This window comes from Athene noctua, chromosome 1 (genome assembly GCF_965140245.1).
Source record: "Athene noctua chromosome 1, bAthNoc1.hap1.1, whole genome shotgun sequence".
In the NCBI taxonomy this organism is placed as follows: domain Eukaryota; kingdom Metazoa; phylum Chordata; class Aves; order Strigiformes; family Strigidae; genus Athene; species Athene noctua.
The window spans coordinates 111,650,955-111,667,679 of NC_134037.1; the positions used below are offsets into that span (position 1 = coordinate 111,650,955).

The window sequence follows — 16,725 nt, forward strand, 5'->3', positions numbered from 1 at the left end:
ACTAGCAGTGAAAGAACCCAGAGGACACAGCACCTGGCAGTGCCAGGATTGTGTAGCATGAAAACGAGGCCTCTGTGATTAGTAAGAAGGAATAAGGGATTCGTGTGGAAAAAATATATTACAATCTTACACAAAAATACCAAGGGTAAGGAGACCCAAAGCACCTTAGCAGTAGCCTGCTGCTTGAAAAATCCTATATATTAAAAAGTAGCTCTGTACACCAAATTTATTTAAAATATCAGGCAAATCATTGGCTATGGGCAAAAGACAACAGCTACAGTAACAGAAAGTGTGGGCAAGAACACATCACTGTAGCCTGTTAAGATCCAAGCAGAGAAACTAATCATGAACAAAAACCACAGCAATGGTCATTATGTTTCCACACACTACTTACTATACAGAAAAAGTTGATGTGATGACAGAAGAAGGGTCCTGCACTGCTGGACAAGCTCAAACTACTATCAAGACTAACTCAGAAACTGAACTTGTTTTATTTGTTTGCTTTCTGCATTTTATCTAGTCTAACAAATACTGCTTTGAAATGCATTAGGGTTAAAACCTGTAACTGATGGATTCTGTTCACTGCTTTGCTTCTCAGAGGATTTTTTCCCCCATGTATTTCTGAAAGGGCTTTCTGTCTCAAAGATTTCAACAGTGCAGAAACACAGAGGTTTTTAATTTTATTTTTGAACAATACAGGTATTAAAAAAAAGAGATATAATTATGCAGGCTTTAACACCTCCTATTCCCAACAGGGTAAGAAAAAAAACCCAAAAAAACCAGAAGACCAAACAGAAGAAGGTAAGAAAAAAAAAAACCATAAAAAAATTAACTGCTAAAAGAGTATCTGACACTGTATCAACTTAAATAGCAGCAAAGTGTGACTGACAGCATAAAAAAATATGTTTATAAAAATCTGCCTCCCAAAGCCTGGAATGGTCTTTATTTGAGAGTTGGTGGATTTTTTATAAAAATCCAAATGCAGCATAAAGAAAACCACATTCAAGACTCAAAACAAACCCTTTATTTTTAGTGCATATGAAAAATTTGCTATTGCAGCAAAAGGCCAATCAAGCTTTTATGCAGTCTGTATAGAAACTGGCATAAGCTTCTTTTATACATTTTGGACTTTATATACACACTTCTTCAAAATTATCTGATTTGTGGTATATTTAAAAGACTGAGCTGCCAAGTAGTCACAATCACCCAATTTGAGACACATGCTACTATACTTTTCTTTCATCAAAAAAATAAGTGATAGTGCTACATTTTTCATTTGGGAGCAATGAGGACTGTTTTGCTAGATCTCACCTTTGAACTGTAAAATTATGCTTATTCTTACAGGAAATCAGAACTCTGTTGTTTGCATACAACTACTAAGTACAATTTATGACAAATGTCTGGTAACTCACTCAGGCAACTGGCAAGAAAGGTCACTGTAAGGCACTGAGGGCTGCCAATGCCATGCTGCATTTTTAATGCCTGCTTGTTAAACATTTGGCACAAGCACTGAGGCAAATGTCAGAAAATTGCCAGTTTAAAAATAAGAGGTTAAGTTTCTACAAGTATCAAAACACAAAGAACAGTCTGAGAGCATGAAACTGAAAAACAAAGCACTCTTGAACCTTTCAGAGCCAGCACTCCAGCATAGAAACCCACGGGAAAAGAACATGTAGGGTAGGAATTCAGCCCTGGAATGTACTTATCCCACTTCATGCTCCCAAGCAATGAGAAAAAAAAAAAACAACCATATCCAAAAATAACTGAAGGGAAGCAAGAGAAGTGAACACAGAAAATCCATTAATTTGTTTAGGTATGTAAGATTCATATCTGAAATACCATGTCACTTAAAGAGTATGTAAATATTACCAATGATGTAATTTCATCAATACTTATCACTAGCATGATAGAGAACAGAGGACACTACCAAAAACAGACTTTGAGATGGAAAGAGGGGTAACCTTTTAAAGGAGTTTATGACTGAGAAAGATTTCAATAATATTTGCAGCTGAGATAAATATTATTCACATGTTCTCTTTAATGTGCTAGTGTTTCCTTTAAACAAAAATTTCTATTCCATTTTGCTTGTGATATCACACTGATTACAGCACTGGAACAGGCATTCCACCGGTAAGAAAATAGATCAAATACACTTTTATTTAAAATGAATCAAGTGAATTCAGTCTGGCTTTTAGATTTTTTTAATATTTCAATACTCATATTTAATATTTATACTTTAGTACTTAAACAAGCAGCAGCTCCTAGCCAGACTTCCCAATTAACCCTCAAGCCTACATACAGATATCTCCCCTCCAGGAGTTACTGAAGCACTCTTCTTTATCAGCTTTTCTATAGCTGAAATCACTTCATTACATGTTTCTGAGCCTGGGAGGGATGTATGGATATATGTATCCACTGAAATGGATTAGAAATGCTTATACAACATGTTAATACAACTTAAATGAGGCAGTGGCAGTGTCAAAACAGTGGGATAATACAAAACAAAGACATAACATCTCAAGTTTACCACCACTCTTCACAAAATGGCCAAACAACTGTGTCTCTAGAGAATATAAAATGATGTAAAGAAATCTGCCAAGAAGGCTGCTAGAAGGGCATGCTTCTGGGCTGCTATTATCTTGCCTGACACAGAACAAATACACTCCTTCAGATGTAACTAAGGGAGTGGAGAAGAGGCACCTAACAGAGCAAAATACCCCCACAACATTTGACCTTCCACTGGCAAGATTTTATGCCAGCAGCAAAAATAACAGCACTCCGTGACCTGTTTACCCTCCACTGAGACCAGAAAACTGCAGATCAAACAACTGCAACTAGTACTGCATTGCTCCTTTACCTCTACCTCCCCAGCAACTTGGCTGGAAAGGAGAAAGGCCTCACTAGCTTCTATCCACAGTGGATTTTCTTTTAATATTATTTCCAGATTGCTACCACTCATCAAGAACCTGACCAGATTTTGGTTAGAACTAAAGCAATACAACAAGTACTTACAAGAAAAGATACCCTAACAGAGGGAAAAGAGATCCACAATTTACTGAGCCTAAGAACACCCAGACAGGGATGAAAATAATCAATCTTCAAAAACCAGCTGCTTCTCTTCTTCCTCTTACCCCTGGTAAAACTACATGGGCTTTTTTTTTTGAAAGCTTGCTACGTTATATATTAGCGATAACTGCATTAATCATTCATCAAAATTATGGAAATTTATTTCCCCAAAGAAATGTCTTATTACACATGATTATTATTGTATTCAATAGGCATCTGAGACCTAGCCAACAGTTCCCCAACACATAACATAGAAAATCCTCATGCAGAAGTTCAGCAGGAAAGCTAAAGCATTTTAGTACCTGAATAAACATTTTATTTAGGAGTAAGATTACTTCAAAATGGTGGACCATAGTTTCCTTGGAGCAAGCATCAAATGAGTCCATGTTAAAATAGATGTCTACTGTAGTTAGATCTCTGAACATACTAAGGGGGGGTGGGGGTGGTGAAAGTTGAAATACATGAGGGATATAGAAGAAACAGTGGATCCAAGGGTCAAAAGATAAAGGGAGAAAATTTACATCGGAAAACAGAGGTCGGTCCAGTCTACACACAAGCTATGGACTCATCTTTCTCAGGGACTAAGTCAGATCTACCAGAAAAACTACTACTTAGATGATAAAAGACATTTACTTCAGAAAAACATCCGTGGATATAACCTAGCAGGTCTAATTATGATCTTCCTGACAAAGAACGGGTCTAGTATATATTTAGCCACAGCTAGTCAAGAAGTGTGTCAGGTAGTAAGGCTAGAAACAAAGTGTATGGAGGGGAATATGTGCTAGTATCCCAGAGTACATGAAAAGTGCACTGGTTTGGCTGACCTCATTCTTCAGCAGCATTCTGAAATCAAGTCTGTTACAGTGAGGTTTCCAGTACAGCAACAGCACAGCACTAGAGAAGAGGTTCCTATTTAGCTACAGCACCTTTAAAAATGCAACCCTCAAAGCAACTGACTATATAGCTTGTTATTCCCTATCACCAAAGCTACAGGCAATCCATGTCCTGCAGTATCCAACACCTACAGCAAGATAATCAAATTCTGTGGTATCCTTGTGAAGGCAAAAGGGAATCTGAAAATCATATTGATTTTGAACATTATACTTAATCTGACAGTGAGCAGTATTAATGTGATCAGCATCCCTTACTTAGTTTAACATTTAGTTCACCATACTCTGATCACATTTTGTACTTTTTATGTGTGTAATTTTCAAGGAAATCATACAATAGTTTGGGCTGGGAGGGACCTTTAAAGATCACCCAGTCCAACCCCCCTGCAATAAAGCAGGGAGACCTTCAACTGCTCAGAGACCCATCCAACCCAAACTTACTCATTTCCAGGGATGGGGCATCTACCACCTCTCTGGGCAACCTGTTTCAGTGTTTCACCATCCTCACTGTAAAAAAATGTCTTCCTTATATCTAGCCTGAACCTACCCTCTTTCAGTTTAAAGCCATTACCCCTTGTCCTATCACAACAGGCCCTGCTAAAAAGTTTGTCCCCAATTTTTTTATAGGCCCCCTTTAACAACTGAAAGCCCACAGGTAAGGTCTCCCTGGAGCCTTCTCCAGGCTGAACCATCCCAGCTCTCGCAGCCTGCGTCCTCATAGGAGGGGTGGTTCCACTACTCTGATTGTTTTTGTGGCCCTCCTCTGGACCTCCTCAACAGTTCCCTGTCTTTCCTGTGCTGAGGACTCCAGCACTCCAGCTGGGGTCTCACCAGAACAGAGGGAGAATCGCCTCCCTTGAGCTGCTGGCTACACTGCTCTTGATGTGTCCCAGGATATAGTTGGCTTTCTGGACTGCAAGCATACACTGTCAGGTCACATCCAGCTTTTCATCCCCCAAGTCCTTCTTGGCAGGGCTGCTGTCAATGCCATCATCCTCCAGCCTGTATTGACACTGGGGGTTGCCCTGACCCCCTGGTCTTATTGAACTTCATGAGGTTCACAGAGGCCCACTTCTCGAGCTTATCAGGTCCCTTTGCAGAGCATCCTGTCCCTCAGGCATGTCAACCACATCACCCAGCTTAGTGTGTCCACAAACTTACTGAGCATGCACTATTGTCTATGTCACTGATGAAGATACTAAACAGTTCTGGTCCCAATACAGACCCCTGAGTGACACCACTTGTCACCAAACTCCATTTGGACACCGACCTGTTGACCACCACCCTCTGGATGCGACCATCCAACCAATTCCCCAAACAGACCACACATCAAATCTGTATCTCTCCAATTTAGAGAGAAGGATGTTGTGGGGGACCATGTCAAAGGCCTTAACAGAAGTCCAGACAGACAACATCCATAGCTCTTCCCTTGTCCCCTAATGTAGTCACTTCATCACACAAGGCCTCTAGATTGGTCAGGCAGGACTTGCCCTTGGTAAAGCCACACTGGCTGTCTTGAATCACCTCCCTGACCTCCATGTGCCTTAGCACAGCTTCTAGGAGGATCTGTTCCATGGTCTTCCCAGGCACAGAGGTGAGGCTGACAGGTCAGTAGTTCCCAGGGTCCTCCTTTCTACCCTTTATAAAAATCAGTGCAATGTTTCCCTTTTTCCAGTCACTAAGAACTTTACCATGGCTTTTCAAATACCATGGAGAACAGGTTGGCAACTACATCAGCCAATTCCCTCAGGATTCTGGGATGCATCTTGTCAGGTCCCATAGACTTGTGTATGTTCAGGTTCCTCAGGTGGTCATGAACCTGATCTTCTCTTACAGTGGGAGGGACTCTGCTCTCCCAGTCCCTGTCTGGTGGTCCATCCACTCGAGAGGTGGTAAGAGAGACTGACAGTGAAGACTGAGGCAAAAATGTTGAGTACCTCAGCCTTCTCCTCATCCCTTATTATCAGTTTGCCAGGCTCGCTCACCAGGGGCCGCTACACTTCCTTTTCTGGCTGACATACCTGCAGAAGTCTTTCTTATTCTTTGCATCCCTTGCCAAGTTCAACTCCATCTGCACCTTGACCTTCCTCACCCCATCCCTACACAACGGGGCAGCATCCCTGTACTCTTCCCAGGGCACCTGTCCCCGCTCCCACTGCCTGTGCATTTCCTTCTTGCCCTTTAGTTTGACCGGCAGGTCTCGACTCATCCATGCCAGTCCCTTGCCTTCCTGTCCTGATTTCTTATACCTGGGGATCAAGAGCTCTTGCACTCTATGGAAAACATTCTTAAAAATCTGCCATTTTATGAGTGACTATAAGAAAAATGCTCATTTTGCCAGCTGGGAGGGTGAGAACTGGGACAATGTAATTCAAGCAGGAACAACAACAATTTGGCACTGTCTGGAAAACATGCAGAATATTTTGGTAAAACATAACAGCAAATAATCATCTTCTATTTCAGTTGCAAAAATCCATTCTCTTTATTTCAAGGGCTATGCAAACTCATTACTCACTACTTTACAAGTACATGGAAGTTATCACCTTCATCCCCCAGAAACAATTTTTTTTATGAAAGAAGGCCTGAATTCTAAAACAAAATTGTGTTAAAATTCCAGAACTAACTCCATGCTAGAAAAGTCTTCTTCCTAGAGAAGTTGGACATAGCCTGTTTCAGAGATTTAACATTAAAAGTTAAGTCTCCACAAAGAATTTTATCTCATTTGAAGATCTTCCAGCACCTTATTTTTTGTCCCGTTTCAAAGACAAAAGAATGAAGCAATGGTGTAAATGTAAGCCCTACCATTTACATCCTATTTCAAGAGATATTTTGTCACTGCAACATAATTCAATGTAACAGGCTGTCAATCAACTGCAAAAAGCTTACTTAAACTTCTTTTAGCTAAAATTGTTTTTAAAGTGTAAAAGCATGTTTTTTAAAACATTTCTTCAATGACAGGCAAGATGTGAAGCCTTTAGCTACACAACATCTATATTTCTTTCTTCAAAAGAAAACATATACATTACCATGCCATGGTCAAAAGTGAAAACACCAACATCACGTCCATGATGAATGTGATTCCGTCTGATAATGGGATTTCCGTGGTTTTTAACCCAAATCCCTGCTAATGCATTATTGGAGATCTCATTGTCCTCATATATTCCCTGGGAAATAAAAATGTCAATTAAGATGGCAATCAAAACCAGTAAACAACTTTATCACAGTAAAGAAATTGATATCAAAAAATACCTGTGCATGGTCTGTAATATAAAGTCCAACATTTTCACAGTCGCTGATGTTACAGTGTTTAATAGTAGGACAAGCTCCCTGGCCACTAACACATACTGCAGAGCCAACTGGAAGAAAACAGTACAGTTACCATAGCTTCAAAGCATAGTGTATTTATAAATAGTCTGGCAGTGCTTTTGCAAGAAAAGTTAGTGTGAACTGATATTTTAAAAAGATTCCGCGTGCACAGTGCCAAAGCATTGCAAGCCACAGGCAGAAAAACACTAATGTCATCATTTTGCAGAGGCAAAAAAACGAGGTAGGAGGTGCTTTACAATCACTCTACCAAGGTTACACAGCTGCATATGATTGCCAGAATAGACAATAGTTTATATAATAATTCATGCTTATGAAAGTTCTCACTCATTTGTTTCCCTATGGTAGGCCCACTGTATACGGACTATTCACAACAGACAAAGGAGAACAGAAATATAATAAAATTCTATGCTAATTACTGCCTTATTTTACTTCCCTTTAAACTTTCATAACCCAGTACTTCAAAGAGCCCAAACAAATCATAATTTTGTAGCACACAAAGACACACTGTCTAACTAAAGATGGAGACAAGCAGCAATGTGAAGTACAGAACTACACATCAGAAACCAACAGGTCTCTTCCCAGCTCAATTACAAAGCTCCTTGCTGCAGCTCCTTGGATGATTTCAGCTACCATGACATTACCCAGAAAACAAACTCTTTTCAGGCAACTAGGACTCAAACTGCTCAGGACGTCATCAGATCAGCGCAATTCCCTGAACTCCATGAAATACGAAAACATTAAATTCTGCAGCCACTAAAATTCAACAGAAGATACACAGTGATTTCAGCAAGGTAAGATCTCATCTCAGGGTATATGGTCTACATAGCACACACATTCCCTGCAATTAAACATCACTAAATAAGCAAGCCAGTACATGCTCTATTAGTAAGTTTTCATATTACTTCCTAGCACAGTACGACAAAGACTGTACTTTAATAATTCACAGACTCATTTACAGAGCTTTTCTTTAGGATTTAAACCAAAATTTATTTTGATTGTCTAGTCTGACCTTATGAATAATACAGGCTATAATAATTCCCTGAATTAATTCCTGCTTCAATTCTAGTAGAAGGAACTTCAGCACCTATCTTTTAGAAACACATTTAATTTTGGTTTGAGTATTTCCAAGAACTGAAAAACCACCATGAAGCTTGTTAGCTGGTTACAGAGTTGTTACCCTGTTAATTTACACTTTAATTGCTCATCTGAATCCCTCCAACTTTAGCACCCAGTTACTGGTTCTCTTTATACCAGCGTATGCCATACTCAATGCATGCACATATTTAGTGCAAGCAATTTACCCCTTCATCCTTATCCTTGATAAAGTAACAAATTGCAGTCAGTATGTTTTTCATTACAACTGAGTTTTTGTGCTTTATCTTTTCGGACTTTTCATGGAACTGTTTCTAAATTTTCAATAGGTTGCTATGGACACCAACCAGGAAAGAGTACTTTATTCTGAAGCAGGACTAAGCAGAGGCATAATACAGTCTCTACTTCTGCTCAATATCCCCACAGGTATAACTAAGGATCACATCAGTTCTTCTGGCCACTCTACACAAGGGCTCACATTTACCTGTTCACCCCCAATGACTCTTTAAGCTTTTCCCAGGAATCCAGATGCCTGGGAGAGAGGTTTATCACTTGAAACTAGGAACAAGTGCGAGTTGTGTGTAGTATTTCACACTTGTCCACACTAATGTGAATGCTGTTTGAGAGCCCACCTTCAAAAAGGGCACAGCAACCCACCTTCCTAGTTACTTATATTAGCGTAAGTCTTCATCATCTACAAGTCTCATCAATATGCATTTTATTTCTTCTCTGAAAGTCATTGATAAAGTGGCTTAAAGTCAAGAAATCATATTTGAAATAGCCACAAAAAAAGACATTTATAATTACTCTGAAAGTTATTTTTCAACTATTTAACATGTGCTCTGGTAATTCTGTAAAACTCTAATGTTTTAAAGGCACTGTACATTGAAGTCAAGTATTTTTCAAGGGTCTGTGCAATTATACCAGGACTGCTACCTTCTTTTAGTCAGTCATCAAAAATGCTAACAGTGTGATGCAACCATTATAGCTTTCTGTAAATACACATTAATTTGCTTCAATCATAAATTTTAAATTCTTGATTGAATAAACCCCCACATTTAGTATCTCATTATTCTACCCAGGATCAATAGGCAGTACTATCTGCCGTACTTCATCCTGTTTAGCCTCCTCATGGCACCCTCCTCCCCCCTCCTGTCCCCTGGGACATACACTGTCTCACCCAGGTATCAAGTTACTGTTGATACTTAATAGGAGCCCAGAAAATTTCTTGGCCAGTTCTTTTCAAACTCCTGCATGATTTTAGAATGTCTATTTTTACAGCTGTTTAACCTCATCCACAGTTACTGTCGAGTGGAACATATTTCATTATCCCTCTAGGGTATGAGCACATTTATCATTCCTGCCTATTCTCATTAAATATGGAAGAAAAATTACACAACACTTTGCCATTCAAATTCTTCCATTCTGTGATGGATCAGCATCACTGCTAAAAACCTTCCTTTGTTCCCCAAGTTAAGCCACAAGCACTGTCTCTTCTGGACAGATGTTATATCTTGTCTTGTGTATCATGTTCTTGGGGGGGGGGGGGGGGAATATATTTTGTTGGGGCTTCTGTGTTTTGGGGGGCAGGGTTCTCACATTTTCCTGCAATTCCTAGTTTCCTATTTATATAATTTGCTAATAACTTCTCACTTCTTGTATTACATAATTGCTTTCACTCCCCTTTCTTCTACCTGTTTTGGTGACAGCAAGAAACTGGATTTTTGGGAACCCAGTGTGATGTGCCAAAAGCATACCCCTATCACATTTGCTTAAAGGAAAGCAATTCTTGTTCTGACTCACTTCACTGGACTTCCATTACTGATTGTGTGAAATTGGTCCTTTTAGAGTACCAAGCACATGTATTACTGGTTTAGGCTTTATTTTGTTTACTCAGAATATAATGATTGCGCACACTTAAGCGATACTTAAGGCATATTGCCGTCCACCACTTATCTATCAAGATGAGGACTAACACTACAATGGATGCAATACAACCTCTAGACTCAGGATCTTGCCATTTAAACTTTATTTTTTTAAGCATTTCAAAGATGCTTTGGACTGGCAGCAAGACTTCCAGCTTAAAAACCACTCACACTTACATAGCTCCCATCTTTACATGTGACATACATTTAGAACTTTACATATGACATAATGTAGAAATATGCTTTAATTTTATTAGGAGGTCTACAGAAAGTGTATCAAGCATGTCCTAGGAAAGAGATTTTGAACATTTATGGATCAATTTTTCAGAGATGTCATTAGCTTGCAAACAGTAAATGTCTTTTCTGGCAAACTGCCATTTTTCCTCCCTTTTTACACACCAACACCCCCCCCCCCCCCCAGTACTTCCTGAGTAGGTTATAGCAAGGCTTGGTAGGATAAGTAAGTCAATAAAAATTAATAATCAATAAGTGATGATAGTACAGCCTACACACAGCCTCCAAAATTGACCAGAAATTTTAACTCTGGAAAAGAGAAGCAACAATTCAATGCAGCAAGCATTCAAATATCCGGAGTACTTAAGAGGGCAAAAGTCCAAAATTCTCAGAAACAGTCTTCTATAATGACAAGTGGTCATGAAAATATGGTCATGAAAATATTTTCAAAGCTTAATTTTAATAAACAATTTTCACAAAAACATCGAGACCTACTATCTTATCTATAAACATATCTTTCAATATGAAGCCATGCAGCTGTTTGTACTACTTCTATGACCAAGCTGAATGTGGTCCAGGGTCCCCAATTTGGTACATGGGAACTTCCAGAACAAATTTTCTTTGTATACTTCAATCAGTATTTAGCATTAAACAAAGAAATAAAGATACTGAGGGCAGCCAGCTGTCCTTTGTTCCTCTTTTTTCACTTTTAACACTTCCACGTATTAGCTGATATGTCTCCAGTAAAACAGACGGTGATGCGAAGAGCACAGAGCTGGCTTGACCGAAAGTGAAGTAGTGTTTTATAGCCTGAAACCTCCAGGAAAGAGTGTACCTTCCTCTACAAGGCACAGAAAAGAAATCCTTCCACCATTCTTATTACAGTGCCCTGCAGAACTCCTTCCTCCATAGTTTGTACCAGAAAAGTATAGTTTTTCTATCTAGTTGAAGATCTTGTTTTCTTGTCTTTATGTTGAGCTGAGCAACCTTTACGCACAGCCTGCTGTGTAGATCCATTCAGTTTCACTAGCTGAACTTAGGTATATAAAGTTCATGCTGCCATTTCCATGAAAAGACTCATCTTAATTCTCCTGTACCTCTTCTTTCTGACACTCTAAACTCCATTGGTCATGTTTGATTGTATTCAAACATGTTAAACTTGACATGCCTTGTGTCTAGTGATCATGAACTGTCATGCCTTCCTGCCAACAACTGAACTGCCATTTAGCCTCTCACTTCCACTGCCTCTGACCCTTCCTTTCCTGAATCTAGATTACCCGTGTTTCCCAAATCAGGCAGTATAAATTCCTTGTTATTTCTGATTGTGCAATCGGTCTGACTTTCCACACTATGCGTTTCTTCTGCCTGTATAGCTGGAACTCATACTTTGAGTACGTCAAACAATTCCACTTGACAGGAAAGTGAGTTTAGCTTAGCACTTACAGCTCATGACTGATTTAATTCCATCAATCCCAATACTGCATATTACAATGAACCTAATGTAAAAGTCCCATGGGTGCCCCCTTCAAATGACCTCTCCTGCCAGCTACAACTATATATATCAAAACCAGGCAAGTTTAAAACCTGAAAAGTGATAGTTTTATATAAACTAAGTGCTCAGAGAGTCCAAACTGATTCAAATAGAAGACTAAGTATACATTACCACAAAGGTCTTGGACACAAAGAAGTCACTCTAATACCACCATTTCAAGGCAAGTAAGGCTTGCAGACTCATATTAACACTTGCATCAAAAAAAATCAAATATGCCAATAGTGATCATAACCAATCTGTGTGCTGCTTCCATGTGCCCTGGTTAGTTTAGTAACTTTAAACACAGCATTAATTTTGAGCAATAAAAAGCCCACTAACCCGTACAAGTACTTCGAATAATACAGTGATCTATAATTGGACTGCAGTTCACGGTAATCTCTAAGCAGTGGTGTGCGTTGTGGTGCTGAGCAGATTTGTCATCAGGGTTGAACTGAAAAAGGAAGACAACACAAAAATGTAGTATTTAATTGCTCAAGCATTAAAATGCAATTATTAAAAGCTCTGATGAAGTTTGAGATTCTTACCCTGATTGTCATATATCCAACATAGGCATCTTCAGAACCCTCCATAAAAACGAAGGTGGAATCTCTAGTGTTTTCTATTATAACTTTATCTGCTACTTTTCCAGGTGCTGTGAAGAAGACATTTATTAAGTCTTAGTTTATGCCACTGAAAAAAAAAAAGTTCTCAAAAGACTTTTCAAAGCAACAAAGGAAAAAGAACACTATTCTTGGCATATAAATAGTCTTCATTGTCAGAAGAATCTTAAAGTTTCAAAGACAGTGAAGAATCTGGTCCAAGACAATCTTGCACTTATTTAATAATCTAGTACCACAAGAAAAATCTTATCATCTTGTACAGAGCTAGCTTTTGACTATTACTTATTAAGAACTGAATTAACAGTTTGGATACCAGTTTAGAGGCACTAATTCTGTTACTAAGCACAATTTTTTTTTGTTATTCTAAACACTTTTATTAAAGCTAAATACATACATTTCATCAGTAATTTAAACGACTACTTAGTAATCTGCTCACGACCTGCGAGTGACCTTTCCACACTTCTCAAATCTAAGATTGAGTTTTGAATTTATATCTTCATTATTCTTTAGAAGAAAACGTTATAAAAGTAGATTGAACTATACTTCTGAAACTACTACAGAAGGTTTCAAAACGGTTCATTTACAAGTTCCTATAATCCGCAAATTGATTGCTGTGTTAGCAGCAAGGTTCTGCTCCATTCTTTATCCTTAATCCAAAGGAAGGACTGTTTACACTGGTATGGCAACAGCCAGCAGAGGGAGCACAAGTTAACAACAGTCTTACATTGGTATAAATTCAATGATACTCATTCACAAGCAAGATAGTTTGATTCAAAACTGCACATTAAATATGCAAGCCAGAAGAAGCCTTCCTCAATACACAGAATGTAAACATGTAAGTTTCACATATTATAGCAGATAAATTGGAAATGGTTTGCAATTACTATCAGGTAAGTTGAGACACACAAATGTGACCAGGTATTTGCCCTAAATTCTGTATTTTATTGAAGAGCCTATGCATAGCATTTCTCATGCACAGATCTTTTTCTGTTGTCTGTTGACACTAATACAGACAAGTGGTATGTCCTGTTCTTTAGCACTCGGGCAGAAAGGTGCCAGTCAGAATGAAGCAACATTTACATCATTATCCAGCTTATTCTCACTATCTAAAAGCCAGATCTCTGCTTTCATTACTGCAGAACTGCAAATATTTTAAGGTAGCCTAGCTCTTCATCATACCACTGTTCACTCAGATAACAACTAAAAGAGTCTTTGATGAGGACTTGTGTCATGCAAAGTATTTTTCTGTGCCCTGGTAACATTTCTACGTACTCACCATGGTGCAAATGCACTGACATAAACACAACGGTATAGTTCAACATCTGAGAAAGCATGGCACCAGAGTGTTGCAGGTGAACCAAAACCAGAAAAATCAATGGAGCCCTTAACAGGAAATGAGGGCCATAAATTAATATCAGAATTGTGTTCCCTCTTAGGGGGGGCAAGGAAAAAATAGCACTTCACATTGGGTGCTCTGAAACACTCACAAGCAGAGAGATTTGTGGAATTGTGCTTGGAGGTTTTTGCCATGCACTTGGATGATGCTCTCTACAGACAACTCCTTCATCTCAACACATCAGTTACTTCACAGGTCTCTAAGTCTGCGAGGTCCCAGAATGCCCATTATGGAACATGCCAATTAGTAAGACCACTACATTTAGATCCCCTCCAGGAAAAGGCTGAAGAAGGAAGGGGACTTGCTCAAGCACCGGTTTCATTCTAAATGCATCAAAGATATTCCCTGCAACATCCTATTTAATCTTTGCAAAATAATTATTCAGAGAAATACCCTTCAATACCTGAAATACATTTCAGCTTTTGTTTTAGACCACTTCAGAAGAGAGAAACCAATGTAAGGAAGGAAAAAGGGGCACTAATTTTGTAATCAAGAAAAACATAGCTCCCAAGAAATCTATTTGCTGAAGTTCTAAGGAAGTCATGTTCCATGGGATCAGAATTCATGCTCAGTTTAAGAACTAAGATGAGACCATTTAGAAATAATTTAACAGAAAGCCTATGAAAAGGGACTGCCTAAAGAATTAAAAATGAACCGAATGTTGCCTCAAAATTGTTTTATTCCTCAAAAGGAATAAAACAATTTCACTTTTCAGTGCATTAATAGAAAATTAAGTACATTCTGCAGGAAATAATTGTGACCCTGTTCAAACATATCAGGCAAAAAATTCAGAGGCTCTTTTAGATCTTGCAGTCTGTAAAGTCTACAGCAAAGAACACAGCTCTAAACTAGTCTAGAACACAATTTTCAATTCAAAGATGCAGAACAGGTGTTTAAAGAAGAGTTCAGGTAAATGAAAGTTCTCTTGAACTCAAAAGTAAAATCCCACCTAATTATGTCAGTCTTTACCATTTCAGATTTTTCTACCCTTAAAGTTACTAAAATATTTTTTCTTCTTCTTGTTTGGAAAAATCCCTTTTTCACTTATGCGCACGTTATTTAAGTCAAATGGAAAATAAAGTGAATAAAATGAAAGCTGTTATCTCCTAAAGTATAGACAGAAACCACATATTCGGTGAAGATTCTGAGATCAGGACACATGACTGTACAACTGCTGAAACTCAGCTGTTAAGACAAGAGACTTCATGTCTTGAATCAGAAGAGGACTCCATGGAAGGCTTGTATTCCTGCAGTAATCTGACATGCCCTCCCCAACCCTGGAAAAACAGAATTCTTTTAAGAAATTCATAAGTATTTCTGTCCACTGAACCAGATGCATTGATTTCCTTACAGGACCTCTACTCTTGTTTCTTACTTATGGGTTCAGATAAATGACAGTACTAGTAATACCTCAAAAGGCTTCCTTCTAAACCTTCTTCCCCTAAGATTAAGAAAAGAAAGAAATAACCCCCAAATTAAACAGAACAACAAACCCAGATTACTTGACATTATTCTGTAAGACTGTTTTGCTTATGAAACAGCAGAAGCTTCCTGAAAGCTTGAGGTACGTAAAGCTGCCTTTCTAATAACGTTGTGCTTCTTCAGAAGTTGCGAGAAGAAACTATTAAAGAAATCTGAGAACAACTGTGGAAAGATTTGGTGCTGCCTTAATCCTACCATTCTGAAAAGCATGCCAGACTGAACAGAGAAGAGGTAGTTCTCCAAGGCTTAGTGGTTCACTTTAATTTGTTTTCTTTTCCAGACAAATGAAAATTGACTCCCTCTACAATGTCACTGACCATTCAGTGGAGAAAGTCTGAGGAAGTGAAGAGTCAGCAGTGCCAGAAACTGAAATATAAATACATCCAGCATTTCTGGATTTCTCTTGGAGGTTTTGTTCCCCAAGACAGCTATTCTGTTACAAAAATACATAATGCAGATCCCTTGCTTTTAAAGAACTGCAGTTAAGATAACCTAAGTTATTCAGAAAAAGTTAATTCCAGTGAAAGGGAAAGCAGACGGCCTTTCAAAACTTAAAAGGAGCCAGAGAACATGCAGAAATTTAACCAGATATCAAAGATGTCATTTCAAGTTCCACAAAGTAACTGAGAAATTTTGTATCTTAGGACAGTGCTGATCCAATTTCTTCTGGATTTTAAACACTTCTCAAATATGACTTGCCCTATTTGTACTGGCATCTATTACTGTCATCCCCCATCTGAAACAGAAGCTGGGGTATTTTGTTATTTGTCTAAGGCCACAGCCGCAGTAGCAAGCACTGCAGCATAACAGGAGTCGTACTACAGAGTGAAGTAGTGCTGAGGATCAGACATCCACAGCACATGTGCTGCAGAACACGGGTAGAAGAGACAGTGACTTTGGACCAGTCCTAGCCTGGTCCCTCTGACTCAATGTACACTGACTACTAGAGTGCAGTAAGAGTATTCCAGGAACATGTCTCAGTCTCATCCAAAAGGAATCCAGTTTATGCTCCAAAACCTCTCCACAGCACAAACCAAAGGACTGTAAGTGGGGATGTTCAGGATGTTAGCTTCAGAAATGTAGTCATGAACTGAGAAACTAACATGCAGCTGCATCTTGCAGATCTGCAGGGACAAGTTTAAGACTAACACCGGAACAATCT

At 38.7% G+C, this 16,725-nt stretch overlaps 1 protein-coding gene across 2 annotated transcripts in view; it reads right to left on the reverse strand.

The window, feature by feature from the left end:
* FBXO11 (F-box protein 11) overlaps positions 1-16,725 on the reverse strand; it is a 78,464-nt gene that overhangs the window by 12,385 nt on the left and 49,354 nt on the right. For both annotated transcript variants that reach the window (XM_074897388.1, XM_074897387.1), the window contains exons 8-11: positions 12,611-12,717; positions 12,405-12,516; positions 7,206-7,312; positions 6,983-7,120 (exon numbers count right to left, since the gene is read on the reverse strand). In XM_074897388.1, coding sequence (XP_074753489.1) covers positions 6,983-7,120; positions 7,206-7,312; positions 12,405-12,516; positions 12,611-12,717 — 464 coding nt within the window. The remainder of the gene's footprint in view (positions 1-6,982; positions 7,121-7,205; positions 7,313-12,404; positions 12,517-12,610; positions 12,718-16,725) is intronic.